General features: G+C 56.5%; 1 protein-coding gene across 1 annotated transcript in view; it reads left to right on the top strand.

The window, feature by feature from the left end:
• Positions 1-4989: 4989 nt before the first annotated feature.
• The window catches only part of foxo6b (forkhead box O6 b), a 56527-nt gene continuing 46700 nt past the window's right edge, over positions 4990-14816 (top strand). The window contains exon 1 of the mRNA XM_056286749.1: positions 4990-5490. Within this exon, the coding sequence (XP_056142724.1) occupies positions 4990-5490 (501 nt within the window). The remainder of the gene's footprint in view (positions 5491-14816) is intronic.

Genomic DNA, 14816 nt, shown 5'->3' with positions numbered 1-14816 from the left:
GAACGGCACAGAGAAGCCATTACCTGCACATGGCTTTACTTTTCATTCCTAAACATAGTCTTAATTAAAACTCTTGGCACCTATTGTCTTTGCTGACTCTGAACATTATGTTCATAGCTGGTGGAGCTGGTGCCAAGATCTGTGCCACAATAAGCTGGCTCTTGCCTCGGGCAGGAAGTCTTTAAGTCAGCCGTAATTGGGCCGGTGCCACGGAGGGGTGAAATCCGGCCTCGCCTACTCGGGGAACATTCCCGATACTTGGATTAGAGCCCTCTCCTCCCCGTGTCGTCGGGAGCCCATATGCTTGTTAAAGGAGCGGAGGACGGATGCCGGGAGCGAAGGAGAACCGGAGGGGAGGCGGGGTCCCAGGACAGGGATCGATCTCCCAGAAGGCCTTCTCGTGGCTCATCCGGCTTCCGCTCGGCCCGTCCCCACAGGGGACAGCGGGGGTGCACGGGGTCGAAGGGAATAAGGGCGGGCCTCGCCTTATCTGAGCAGAAGTGGGTGTTTAAAAAAAGAAAAGGGGGAAAAAAGAATCGCATTCCTTGTGCTATGTGAATGAAATGCCAGAGTTGCTTTTTTTGGGTTCTAAATTGACAGGCACAGAGCTCTGCCTTGTTGTTGCTGCGGTGCTCTGCCTCGCTTGTGGCTGGCTGGAGCAACCGGCATTGTGCAGAACGCGCTGTTCCGGGATCAGCCACAGAGAGCCTGAAGCCAGCCGCACTGCCTCTGGAATGTCTGGTATGGGAACAGTGTAGTACTCTGCCTGGAGGGGCCCAAACAAACAGACTCCCCGCCCCCCAACTCTTCTTCCTATTTACATGTGGTCCAGCACTAATCCGTTCGATTTGGGTCAACTGTCTTATTATTACTGTCGATGACTCCTCTCTTCTTTGTCCATGCAAGGGTGTGCGAGACACGTTATGTAACGCAGGATGCAGCCCGGACGCTGGCGCTCGGAGTTGCTGCTCGTACAGTTCCTGCACCCCTGCGTTGAAAGTGGAGGCACGTGACTTTTACCGAAACAAGAAGGCCCAACGAGCAGCCATGGCACAGTTTGATGCAGTTGGGTGCGTGGAAGGGCCCGTTGCGCGTCCTCCGTTGATGTCTCGGGTAATAACCGTTCCCGTGCCCGATAGAAGAGAAAAGAACCGGGAGTGGGTTTCACAAGGCTTTTCTGTAATTACGCTCAGCGGCCCAGTAGGTTTTCTGTTTTTTAGGAAACAGCTTTGGCAGAAACAAACAGCCATTAGCCGCACGGCACTTTAATTCCACCGATGCCGGGCGTTTAGTCATACCGTGACTCACCGTGACACGTCGACCCACGTCTAAATTGCGCGTGCTATTTCTGACACAAATTTCCCAAGATCCACTTTTTTGAAATCAGTCACGGCTGAGCGCACACAGTAAACCGCGTTGTGTAACTTTCGAGAAGGGTTCTGGCTGTGCGCGCCTCGCACGGAGGGTGGGGCCCCCGGAGGCCGGCCCTGCCGGTGCACTTGGCGCACGGCGGGTTGTTTTGATCGGGTTTTTGCAGCTATGCGTGTGTCGCTCCGTAGATACGAGGGCGTGTCGCTCTCTCAGGCCAACGCCGCAGCGGAGCTGAACTGCACCAGAATGTCGTTCGTGACCGTAAAACCTCATTCAAGACAAGCCGGATTAGTTGGGAGTCTCAGAATCCGAGACTATGTGGACCCTGTTTGGAGGAGTGGTATTGTTTGACAGTAGTCCCGTTGTGAAAGCGGCGCAGCCGTGCCAGCGTGCTCTCATAAGAGCTCGTGTTGATTAGTCCTGGTCTGCTCAGTATGTGTGTGTCGGTTCGTACATGTTGTGAATAGGTGGACTAGTGTATTGAAAACTGATCCCAGACAGCATCCGGGATGTGGGCCGCTTCAGGCAGTGGTGCGGCACTGATGACCTTCTGGCCCTGACAGAATGGATGTGAGCCTGAAGTGGCCCACATGTATAATAGGGACGGGTGGGACGGGTCTGGGCCACAGCAGTTTTGCTCTCTGGGCTAGTTTATTCTAGTTTAGCTCTCAAGTAATGCAGTCTCCTCCAAAAACCACTCGCCGGTGACGTACCCTTGCTCTGCAGCGGGGGGGTGTCGGTGAGGATTTGTGCAACTGTGTAAATGTGAAGCATTGTTGTTTGTGTATGTGTGTGTGTGTGGGGGGGGGGACTCAGCAACCCACCAAAGGAAAACGTGATACTAAATACGGTAGGTATAATAACCTACTCTTAACAGATCGGAACTGGCTCCAGAAAGTCACACGGATTTGATCGCAAGGGAGACGGCGGACAATTGCAGCACCTGGGTTGCCACCCGGAAGGGGGCGGCGCCTCTTCTCGGAGGCGTGGTCGGAATCCCCTCGGCCAGTGTGCCCCGGGGGATTACGCACGCGGCTCAGACAGGGTTAGAACATCCTTTCTACCAATGACGACGAATTGTTCTGGGAAGGTGGCGTTGCAATTCTGTCGTCACGTTTTCCCGCCAGAGAAAGCTGAGCCGGTTCCTCTGGACCGGACGCACCGCTTAGTGGGGGGGAGACGTTCCGTCAACTCATCCAAGTGACCTCTCCGGTCCCAGCTGACTGCAGGTATCCCCGCCCTTAGAACCAATACCAACCCGGTCTTCTGCGTGCAGGTGATCCGCCGTCCTTTGCATCAGCTTCTGCGTCCAAATACCACGCGTCACCTTGAACGTTCATGACGTCACCAGCGAGGCTCAGTTCACTCAGTTCACGTGATGCGCGGACATCCACAAGCAGTTAAGCGGGGGGGGGGGGGTTGTAATTAAATCAACCCTAACCCTGACCCCGGTCCTAGTCCTGACCCCGGTCCTAACCCTGACCCCGGTCCTAGTCCTGACCCCGGTCCTAACCCTGACCCTGACTCTAACCCTGGTTGTGGACGCCCGCGCTTCTGGTGAACTGGGCGAACTGAGCCTCGCTGGTGACGTCATGACCGTTCAGGGTGACGCGAGGTATTTGGACGCAGCAGCCCTCCACAGAAGCTGACGGAAAGGACGGCGTGTCACCTGCACGCACCCATTGGATTCTGGCGTGCGCGTGGCACGCAACGCGTCATATCGTGTTATTTGTCCACGTGAACTGATTCAACTTTGTGCTTTCCTTACCCGGATTACCGAGCATGCGCAAAAGGCGTTTTTGCCATCGATTTTTTTTATGTTTTGTTTTTCTGGCAGGGAGCGGAGATGACCCTTAGGCATGCCGAGAAACCGAGCTCCACATCACCCACCCCTCCCGGTTTTCAAAATCTGGGGGTTTACCTAATCTGCCTTAATCTGGACGCTAAATCCATCTCGTCGTGTCGGAGAAGTCCCGCCGCTTCGCGAGCCGTGCACGTTATCCCGGAGGTGAACCCTCACGCGCGCCAAGTCGGGTCTCGCCGGAGGTCACTTGGCGACGCTGTGCCAGCATGACGTGTGCCGAATAAATTATAACGCACGAAGATAAACCGGGATACGCGTCGGAATAAGATGCCGTCCTCTGCCTGCGAGGTGTCTTCCCCCTCCTCCCTCCCTTCCAGATGATTTGTCAACTCGTCTAGATTGTCGTCATTAAACGTGGATGCTTGGCCCGCGAAGCGCGCTGGGGTAGCGTGTGATGCTCCGCCAGAAAGATCATTACGCAGAGTTTTGATTAAGAATTTGGACGTCGACGCCCCCCCTCCCCCGCCTCCCCTCCCCTCCCACCCTTCCAGCCCCTTCATAATGGAGAGACGGTGTGGAGAGGAGAAATGGGGATGCTTCTCTCTGTAATCATGTTCGGGGGTGGGGTGGTGTGGGGGGGTGGGGGTGGGAGTATTGATTCCATGAGCGCGTTCCAATTGGCAGCGTCTCCGCCATACAGCGCCAGCGCGTCATCATCGGCTCGCCATCGACGAAGCGGGTTGTAAGCAAATGAGAACATGTGTGTGGGATCCGCGAGTGAGAGGGAGGCTGGGGAGACAGGGGAAGGGTTCATCCGAGTGTGAGAGAGGAGCGTGGAGGAGGTGCGGTAAAAGTGAACATTTGTCAACGGAGGAGGGGGTGCGGATAAGAGTGGACGAGAAATTCGGTTGCTGCCGGGATATATGCATAGCCCGTATATATATATATATATATTTATATATATATATATTTCATTCCCCCCCCTCTCCCCGACTGACTGGAGATCGATCGATTCGTCACGTGCGCGCGCGCGCGCCTTCCTTATCATTTGCGGACAGTTTTTTTTTTGGGGGGGGGGAGAGAAGAGGGAGGCTGTTCCACGGAGAACGGACTCGGCATGTGCCACTGCCATCTTAATCCCGGCGCAGACTAGGAAGATTTAACAATTAGCGGGGCAGCTCGCGCGTCGCCGGATGCTCCACGGACACGCGACACGCGACCCCCGCTGATTCCTCCTCCCCATTGTTCGCGTTGCCTTCCCGGCGGAGTGTAATCGACGGCTGCCCACGAGCGCGGCGCTTATCCGAGGTATCATCTGTTGCTGCAGCCCGGCTGGCCGGCCGGCGGGCGGGCGGGCGGGCGGGCGGGGAGCAGCCTCTCGGAGCCGGCTGACATACGCGTGCTGGGGCTTTGGACCGGCTCGGGGGGGGTCATGTAAACGGAACAAGTGACCGGGGCCGTTAACGGGACGTTTCGCTCGAGGTTAAAAATGGACGAAAGGTTATTATTACTTTTATTACTACTCTTATCTCTACACGCGAGGCTGTGACCCCCCCCTCCCCTCCTCCCCCTCTCCCCTTCTCGCATCCAACATGATCCATTTCTGCGACCGGCTCCTTCAGTGATGTGTTATTGAATCGGGACTGTACGAGGCTTATTATCCCTGTCACGAGACGGATTTTGGCTTCGAGCGGTATTATTGAACACGATACGGGAATCGTGGGGATACACCCCCACCACCACCCACCCACCCCCCCTCTCGCTTTCTCTCTCGCTCTCCTTCGATCGATTCACTCCATCCCGACCGAGGGTAAATGTTGATGATGGAGGACGACGAACTGGAGCCTCACCACGTTGACGTCGATTCGGATTTCGAGCCGCAAAGCCGGCCTCGCTCGTGCACCTGGCCCATGCCTTGCCCGGAGGATTTCCCCGTTGGCCACGAGGTCGGCGGGCGTCTGCCGCTGGCCGGCATCATCAAGGTGGAACCGGAGGACGTCCCCGCGTGCCGAGCCGGGCTCGCGGGCGGGACGCCGGGGGAGCTGAAGCATCCGGCCGGCGCGCCGGCGGCGCCCGCCGGCGCGGCGCACCCGTGCCTGGCCGGCGCGGCGCTCGACGCGAGCGGCCAGCTGCGCAAAGCCAAGTCGTCGCGGCGGAACGCGTGGGGCAACCAGTCGTACGCGGACCTCATCACCCGCGCCATCGAGAGCACCCCCGAGAAGCGACTGACGCTGTCGCAGATATACGACTGGATGGTCCGCTACGTGCCCTATTTCAAGGATAAGGGCGACAGCAACAGCTCGGCTGGATGGAAGGTAAGGCGAACTGAGGCGTAAACGGGGTAAAAAAAAACAAAACACAAAAGAAAAGCCCGCATGAAGCAGCAGAGGTGGGATTAGAGAGCGTCGTCCCCCCGTAGTGAGGACGGGAACCTTCACCTCTCCGGTCACGCAGGCTGCTGCCGCACGTCACGGTGCGCTTTCTGTGTGGGGTTACGCACGGATGGCGCCGTGCGTTACCTCGCCTTGACTCATTACCGCCGTCAGTCATTCTAATGGATCATCGGTGGCGGAGTATAATAGACCGGGGTAGCGACCGTGTGCGCGTGAGTGTGCGTGTGCGTGTGTTCTTGTTCTAGTTACGAGGAGCAACGTGAGTTTTCCAACACAAGAGTGAAGACGGGTTCTTCGCTTCGGGGGTTGGGGAAAGGCTGGGATTAGACGTGTAGCTCTGATGGTCAAGGTTAGGGTTCGAGGGTAGGGGCCAGAGAGCGATTCTATAGTCAACGAGGGTTCTCACAAGTAAAGAAAATCAAGTTGTGTGTGTGTGGGTGTGTGTCTGCACAGTACGTCCGTCAAAATACACAAAAGCCCATGAGCACAACAATAAGCATGGCGGTTGTTGGCGTCACTTCCCGTCTGGTCCAAATCACACGAAATAGGAGGCGCTGGTCCGGTTTGAATGCAAATAGCCCCGGCAAGACGTGCACACCTCTTATCTCTTGCGAGCAAGTGCAGGGCTCACCAGGGGGAGACTCCTCTGGCTGGTCAGGGGTCAGCTGTCCACAGTGTTAGTATTCAGAAGGGGGCTCTCAGCTGACCGCAATCCACCGCCACCGCCACCGCTGTCTGTCTGGCTGTGAGCCTAGAGCAACCTCCTGGACGTCTGCCCAGGCTGTTAACCTCCCCTCATCTCATTCCTCTTCATTACAACCGTCTCCAGACAGGGGAGAGGAAGGAGGGAGGGAGGGAGGCAGCGGTGCCTAGTCCTGACCTGGGAGCTCTCTCACGAGGTGGTCGATGTTAGTCCTGGAAAGCCTGTCGTGTCTCCGCCACACTGTCTCAGGAGCCGGGGAGGCATACAGGCGGAGCCAGAGCAGGCCTTCGCTTGACGCGTTACCGCCCCCCCCCCCCCCCCAGTTTGCAGCTTGGATCGCAGGAATGTGCTCCCCCCCCCCCATCCCCCACCCCCCGTGGCAAATATAAAAAAGTTTTTGTTGATGCTGAACAAACGTCACTATATTACCCAACCTCGCGGGATGATTGAAGAGGCAATCAAATGTCCATTTGACGTTCTGAGAAAGAAAAGCCCTCTCTGAATAAGTCCGCCCACCCACGCGGCGGCGGACTTATTGTGAGAAGCGTGTCATCGAATCAAGTGTTCTTCGCGAGACCAGCGTAATGTCATTTGGCGCCCCACGTGACGCGAGCGCCGCATGAGCGGCGGTGTGCCTGCGGGATCGGCTCCCCGCCGGGGCGTGCGCGCCCTGTTGTTGTGACGCAAAAGCGAACCCTGTCACGAGTCGAGTCCCCTGCCTGCGCGCGGCCGTAATCGCCGGGCGCCTGACGGACTCCTTAAGCCCGCGCTCCGTTGAAGTGAACGTGGCTAAGGTGTGTCCGCAGGTAAGCTTAGCCGCGTCATCGGGGCGCGCCGAGGTCTCAGCCTGCGGGCCCTCTTCATCTCCGCCCCCCCCCCCCGATGTGCCAGTCTGCTGTTCCTAACGCTGCAAATTAGGGGGTTTGGCGTTCGGGAGTCTGAGGTTCAGGGCCCATTTCAGGTAATGACGGAGGATTAGGTGCGTCGTTTTAAAAGCAGGCTGCGGCGATGTCGGTAGCTGCGCGGACCTGGCTCCAGTCGGGTACGGAGCCGCAGTGTGCAGAGGGCCCGCGTGTAGCCGCCTTGCTCCCGGCCAGCCAGGGAGGTGCAGCAGGTGGTGGAGTGGCTCCTCCGAGCACAGCAGATGTTACGCGTTACTCGGGCTGTTACACGACCTGTAACGCTGCGCCTCCGCAACTCCTACCGCCGGGCCGGGGCAACGGATGCGAACGCGTTCTGGATCAGCACACCTGGCGTGACCAGAACTCTGCAAAAAAACCAACCTCAATTAGCTAATGACGCGCCGTAGGTGTGCTCAGCGGCAGGTACTGTGATGGGAACGACATTATGAGGCCCACAAATCTTACTTCCGCTTGTTGTGGCGTGAACCTTCTGTGCTACGTCACTGGGGACTTACCCACAAATGATGCTGAGTCTGGCAATCAAGGGGGAGAAGAGGGCCGCAGCATTAACACTTGAATACAAGAGGGCGTCCGGGTGGCGTGGCGGTCTATTCCGTTGCCTAGCAACACGGGGACCGCCGGTTCGAATCCCCGTGTTACCTCCGGCTTTGGTCGGGCGTCCCTACAGACACAATTGGCCGTGTCTGCGGGTGGGAAGCCGGATGCGGGTGTGTGTCCTGCTCGCCGCACTAGCGCCTCCTCTGGCCGGTTGGGGTGCCTGTTCGAGGGGGGGGGGGACTGGGGGGGAATAGCGTGATCCTCCCACGCGCTACGTCCCCCTGGCGAAACTCCTCACTGTCAGGTGAAAAGAAGCGGCTGGCGACTCCACGTGTATCGGAGGAGGCACGCGGTGGTCTGCAGCCCTCCCCGGATCGGCGGGGGGGGGGCAGAGACCGGGAGGGGGCTCAGAAGAGGGGGGTAATTAGACAAATACAAATAGGGGGAGAAAAAACAAAACGTGCCAGCTCGAAACATCGCGTCAGGCAACGACGGTTGGTCCACCGGTAACTGGGCACTTTTCCACCCCGATATTCCAACTCGCTGCACCGGTCCGTGACCCCCCCCCCCACACACACACGCGCGCGGCATCTCTCACACGCGTAACACGAGGCTGGTGACGGCATTCATATTTCATGAAGGTGCTTTGGTTGGTGAGCTCGGAGAGCCTCCTTGCGTCACCCGCACCCGCACCCTCGTCTCAATCAATGGTAACACGCGCCGCCGCCGCCGCCACGCATGTGACGTGAACGAGAGAGCGCGCGCGTGTTTTCCTGCCAGAAAAGGAGAAAAGGAAGAGTGGGAAGAAGAAGAAAAGATAAAAGCCTCAAAATTGTTGGTAAGCTGCTGATGAAATGAATTGAAATGTAATGAGACGGTGCAGCTGACAGTCTGCATGATGTAATGTGGTGTGTGTGTGTGTGTGTGTGTGTGTGTGTGTGTGTGTGTGTGTGTGTGTGTGTGTGTCGGTGTGTGTGTGTCGGTGTGTGTGTGTCGGTGTGTGTGTGTGTCGGTGTGGTGTGTGTGTCTCTCGGTGTGTGTGTGTGTGTGTGTGTCTCTCGGTGTGTGTGTGTGTGTCTCTCGGTGTGTGTGTGTCGGTGTGTGTGTGTGTGTCGGTGTGTGTGTGTGTGTGTCGGTGTGGTGTGTGTGTGCTGGAGGCATAAACGGGCAACTAAAAGCAGAGGCCCAGTTAGAAGACGGTTGGTCGTAACTGGCGTGTGTGCGACGGTAGGAGGACGGTGATCTCCGCCGTCGCGTCGCGCCAGCAGCGCTCCTGTTGACGAGGAGGAAACTCTCGCCGGAAGCCGGGTGCTAGACAGCCGGCGCGCGCAGACAGTCCCGAGTAAGTCCCTATAAATACCTGCTGGCTTCTGACTTCTAGGAAGGCGGCGGCGTTCCGAGGCCGCAGCCTCTTAATCGCCTCCCCCGACCGGAGGAATGCTGCGCCGGGTGAACCCTCTGACACCTCCCAGCCGAGGGAGGGAGGCGGACGAGGGTGGGGGGTGGGGAGCCGCTGCGGAGCGGAGCGGGTCGGTCGGCTGTCCTGGCCGGGTCTCGTTCCGCAGAGCTGCAAAGGTCGGCCGCGCTAAATGATTAACCGCGCGCGGGATCCGGGGTTTAAGCTATCGATTAATTATGAGACCGTATGTGGGTGCGTTCTGCGCGATCCGTAGGCAATTACGCTCGAGCGCCGGCATCTCGGGGTAGCCGCCGCGTGAATGCGTATTTGCATGCGCCCGTGTTTGCGTGAGAGAGAGTGAGAGTGGGAGTGAGAGTGTACAGGCCTGCATGTGTGGGAGCAGCACATGTCAATTGTAACAAAGCATCGGGGTTGATAGTGTGTGTGTGTGTGTGGGGGGGGGGGCTGGTGCAGGGGGGAGGGGACACTGTCTACTCCCATAGGCATGTGTGTTCGGGCCTACTGATTGGTCTGACAGCATGTCACTGCAGAGAATGGTGCGCGGTCCAGCTCTAGACCCTGTTAATGCCGTTAATGGTCGGCCTTAGAGGGGCCTTGGTGCGGGGACGGCCTGCTGGCGCTTGTAACTTCATTTACTCGGAGGGGGTTGAAGAATGCCTTCACGGGCCAGGGGCTTTTATAGATTATGTGACTCTTCGGGAGGGGGGGGTAGTTATGGGTTGCACACATTAAGGATTTAGAGATTCATCTGTGGTTGACGAGAGGGCGGGTCCAGAGCTTTGCACGCTCGCATGCATGCATGCCCGTGCACGCTGCATGCATGCTTGTGCATGGTGTGCGCATGTGTGCAATGCACATTCTCAATTTTTTTTTGCAGCAGCAGGACACCAAGTGAGTTTTCGGTGCAAACACACAATAGATTGCAAGCACAGTGGGTGTGCCTAGCGTTGGTGTGCCTCTGACTGCATGCACTATTTGTGTGTGTGTGTGTGTTTGTGTGTGTTTGTGTGTGTATGCATATGTATTGTGCAAAAGTTCTCCTGGAGCTCAGGGCTGTCGGATGCCAGGGAATTTGCTCGGTGGGTCGGCGTGGGTGCCAGGCGTTCAGTCAAGGCGATCTAATCCAAAGTGACGGGGCTGTTATTTATAACGTGTCTTTAGGTAGCGGTCTGCACCGGGCCAGGGGGGGCAAAGGGGTCAGGGGGCCTCCATCTTTCCATCTTGACAGGAATCAGCCGAATCAGAAAGATGGACTTCGAGAGACAGACAGAGGGAGAGACAGAGGGAAAGAGAGAGAGAGAGAGAGAGAGAGAGAGAGAGAGAGAGAGAGGGGAGAATCTGTAGAGAAATTGAATAGGAAGTTGAGCCGCCTCAGACGAAGTGAGCCCAGTCTCACCAGTCTGCGTACAAATAACAGGATATTACACTAACCCTGACCCTGACCCCGACGCTGACCCTAACCCCGACCCTGACCCTGACCCCGACCCTGACCTTGACCCTAATCCTAATGCTGACCCTAACCCTGACCCCGACGCTGACCCTAACCCTGACCCTCACCCTAACCCTGACCCTGACCCCGACCCTAACCCTGGTTGTGGATGCCGGCGCTTCTGGTGACCTGGGTGAACTGAGCCTCGCTGGTGCCGTCATGACCGTTGAAGGTGACAGGTGGTATTTGGACACAACAGCTCTCAGCAGAAGCTGGTGGCGTACCACCTGCACACAACACGGGATTTGGGCGTGTGCGTTGCTGGTGGAGTGTAGCATCGTGTCGTCGGTGCAGGTTGGCGAGGCCGGGTGACCAGGTAGTTTGGAGAGAGAGGGGAAATAAGCTGAGAGGAAGGTGCTCGGCGATCAAGCGGCGGAACAAAAAAGGAGGAAGCGCTCCTTCTCGCTGTACGGTCACCCCTGCCCGGGCGGGCGGGCGGGCGGGGCGGGCGGTGGAGTTTATCACGGGGCCGGATAACATTATTTCATCTAATTGATTTATAGGTGACGAGACGGACGGGCGCCTGCGGCCCTGTCGCCGTGCACCGGCTCCGGCAGCTGCAGGCGGGCGAGAGAGACGGAGATGGAGCGAGCGAGCGAGCGGGGGGGGGGGGAGGGAGGGAGGGGGGGGGGGACTCGGCAAATATGAATGATGTGGATGTCAAACGCGCGGTGGCGAGTGCGCTTGACAGAAGCTTAGCGATGGGCGGAGAGACTCGAAACCTGCGGCGTGCGTGGAAACGCGTGCATATGGCCTAGTGTGTGTGTGTGTGTGTTTGGATGTCACTCGATTGATGTGTGGGGAGTCTGGAGAGACTGGAAACTCTGTGAGACTTCAGCTGATTCATATTTTACTCCCCCCCCCCTCCTCCCCCCTCCTCCCCCGCCCCCACCTTGGCTCACGCACACGCAGGCATACTCCCAAAAAAAACGAGAGCGTATGATGCACGCCGGACAGATTTATACGCGGGATTATGAGCACCTTGCGTCTCCCCCTCGGCTCCCGCAGCCGGAGCCAAGTTGGGCCGAGGCCGTATATCCAGGTTGAGCCGGGTGTCTGATGCCAAGAGGTCTGTTCCCCCCCCCCCCCGCCTCCCCCCTCCCCCCCCCCCCCCGGGCGGCCACGGCGGATCATTTGCTCGCTGAAAGTGATTAATGCAACATGCAAATTGCCAGAGAGCGGGCAGGCGTTCAGACACGAGAGACGGCGATCAGGAGACAGAAATATGAAAAACAATATCAGTTCACCCCCGTGATTACCGCGCTGTCTCTTATCCCTCCATCTCTCCACCACACTCTGTCTATCTCTCTCTCCGTTTATCTCTCTCTCTGTCTCTCTCTCCGTCTATCTCTCTCTGTCTATCTCTCTCTCCGTTTATCTCTCTCTCTGTCTATCTCTCTGTCTATCTCTCTCTGTCTATCTCTCTCTCCGTTTATCTCTCTCTCTGTCTATCTCTCTCTGTCTATCTCTCCGTCTATCTCTCTCTGTCTATCTCCCTCTGTCTATCTCTCCGTCTATCTCTCTCTGTCTATCTCCCTCTGTCTATCTCTCTCCGTCTATCTCTCTCTGTCTCTCTCTGTCTATCTCTCTCTCCGTTTATCTCTCTCTCTGTCTATCTCTCTCTGTCTATCTCTCCGTCTATCTCTCTCTGTCTATCTCCCTCTGTCTATCTCTCTCCGTCTATCTCTCTCTGTCTCTCTCTGTCTATCTCTCTGTCTATCTCTCTCTCTGTCTATCTCTCCGTCTATCTCTCTCTCTGTCTATCTCTCTCTGTCTATCTCTCTGTCTATCTCTCTCCGTCTATCTCTCTCTCTATCTCTCCATCTATCTCTCTCTCCGTCTAGCTCCCTCCGTCTATCTCTCTGTCTATCTCTCTCCGTCTATCTCTCCGTCTATCTCTCCATCTATCTCTCTCTCCGTCTAGCTCCCTCCGTCTATCTCTCTGTCTATCTCTCTCCGTCTATCTCTCTCTCTATCTCTCCATCTATCTCTCTCTCCGTCTAGCTCCCTCCGTCTATCTCTCCGTCTATCTCTCTCCGTCTATCTCTCCGTCTATCTCTCTCCGTCTATCTCTCCGTCTATCTCTCTCCGTCTATCTCTCTGTCTATCTCTCTCCGTCTATCTCTCCGTCTATCACTCCGTCTATCTCTCTCCGTCTATCACTCCGTCTATCTCTCTGTCTATCTCTCTCCGTCTATCTCTCCATCTATCTCTCTCTCCGTCTAGCTCCCTCCGTCTATCTCTCCGTCTATCTCTCTCCATCTATCTCTCCGTCTATCTCTCTCCCTGTCTATCTCTCCGTCTATCTGTCCGTCTATCTCTCCGTCTATCTCTCCGTCTATCTCTCCGTCTATCTCTCCGTCTATCACTCCGTCTATCTCTCCGTCTATCACTCCGTCTATCTCTCTGTCTATCTCTCTCCGTCTATCTCTCCATCTATCTCTCTCTCCGTCTAGCTCCCTCCGTCTATCTCTCCGTCTATCTCTCTCCATCTATCTCTCCGTCTATCTCTCTCCCTGTCTATCTCTCCGTCTATCTGTCCGTCTATCTCTCCGTCTATCTCTCCGTCTATCTCTCTCCGTCTATCTCTCTCCGTCTATCTCTCCGTCTCTCTCCATCTATCTCTCCGTCTATCTCTCTCCGTCTATCTCTCCGTCTATCTCTCCGTCTATCTCTCTGTCTTGGCACATTTCTCCCCGTCTGCCTATACGTTAGACATTCTATACATTCTTTGCCGTCTCGGTGGGGGGTTTTCGGCGGGGGGGCCGACCGAGGTGACGAGCCTCCTCGCTGGAGCGATGGCGTCAGTGTTTTTGAGCGCCAACAGTCTCTCTCTCTCCCCCCCCTCCCCCCCGCCAGAGATCCAGACTCGCCTTAAGCGGCGTGCCTCCCTTATCTCGAAGAAATCTCTTCTATCACGTTATCTCAGAGATAACAGGATAACAGCGCTGGATCTCCCCCTCCCTCCCCCCTCCCCCTCCCCCTCCCCCAGCTCGGCTCCTCTCAGCTACTACCGGGGCCTTCGGGGGATAAGAACGCCGGGTTCCCGGCTCGGCAGGGTTGAACTGGTTTAGACGTCTCCCTGCGAGCTCAGCTGTACTTCAGCTGTTGAGCCTCTCCGAGCGAGCCCGTCCTCCGCGCCGCTGCGTTCACGGCCGTTTGGGGGCGCTGTGCAGGACACGACACGGTCTCAGCTTCCTTTTCCCTGCATGGAAGAAGCAGCACAGCGCTGAGGAGAATTCTCCCTCTTTTCCCACCGCGCTGTTCAGGCTGATGTTTTCCACTTAATGCTCTGGCTTAAAGACACACACACACACACGGTCTCTCACTCTGTCTCTCTCTCTCTCACTCTGTCTCTCTCTCTCTCTCACACTCTGTCTCTCTCTCTCTCTCTGTCTCTCTCACACTCTGTCTCTCTCTCTCACTCTGTCTCTCTCTCACTCTGTCTCTCTCTCTCTCTCTCTGTCTCTCTCTCACCCTGTCTCTCTCTCTCTCACACTCTGTCTCTCTCTCACTCTGTCTCTCTCTCTCTCTCACACTCTGTCTCTCTCTCTCTCTCACACTCTGTCTCTCTCTCACTCTGTCTCTCTCTCACACTCTGTCTCTCTCTCACTCTGTCTCTCTCTCACACTCTGTCTCTCTCTCTCTGTCTCTCTCTCACTCTGTCTCTCTCTCTCTCTCACACTCTGTCTCTCTCTCACTCTGTCTCTCTCTCTCTCTCACACTCTGTCTCTCTCTCTCTCTCTCTCTCTCTCTCTCTCTCACACTCTGTCTCTCTCACTCTGTCTCTCTCTCACTCTGTCTCTCTCTCTCTGTCTCTCTCTCACTCTGTCTCTCTCTCTCTCTCACACTTTGTCTCTCTCTCTCTCTGACTCTGTCTCTCTCTCTCACTCTGCCTCTGTCTCTCTCTCACACTCTGTCTCACTTTCTCTCTCTCTCTCTCTCACACTCGGTCTCTCTCTTTCTCTCTATGTCTCTCACACTCTGTCTCACTTTCTCTGTCTCTCTGTGTCTGTCTGTCTCTCTCTCACTCTCTGCCTCTCTCTTTCTGTCTCGCTCTCTCTGTCTTTGTGTCTGTCTGTCTCTAACTCTGTCTCTCTCTCTCTCGGTCTCGGTGTCTGTCTGTCTCAGTCTCTCTCTCGGTCTCTGTTTCTTACTCTGTCTCTGTCTGTCTGT

This window comes from Lampris incognitus, chromosome 9 (genome assembly GCF_029633865.1).
Source record: "Lampris incognitus isolate fLamInc1 chromosome 9, fLamInc1.hap2, whole genome shotgun sequence".
NCBI lineage: Eukaryota > Metazoa > Chordata > Actinopteri > Lampriformes > Lampridae > Lampris > Lampris incognitus.
Note: the sequence above shows the minus strand (reverse complement) of the source record. Positions and strands in the feature narration are given on the sequence as shown.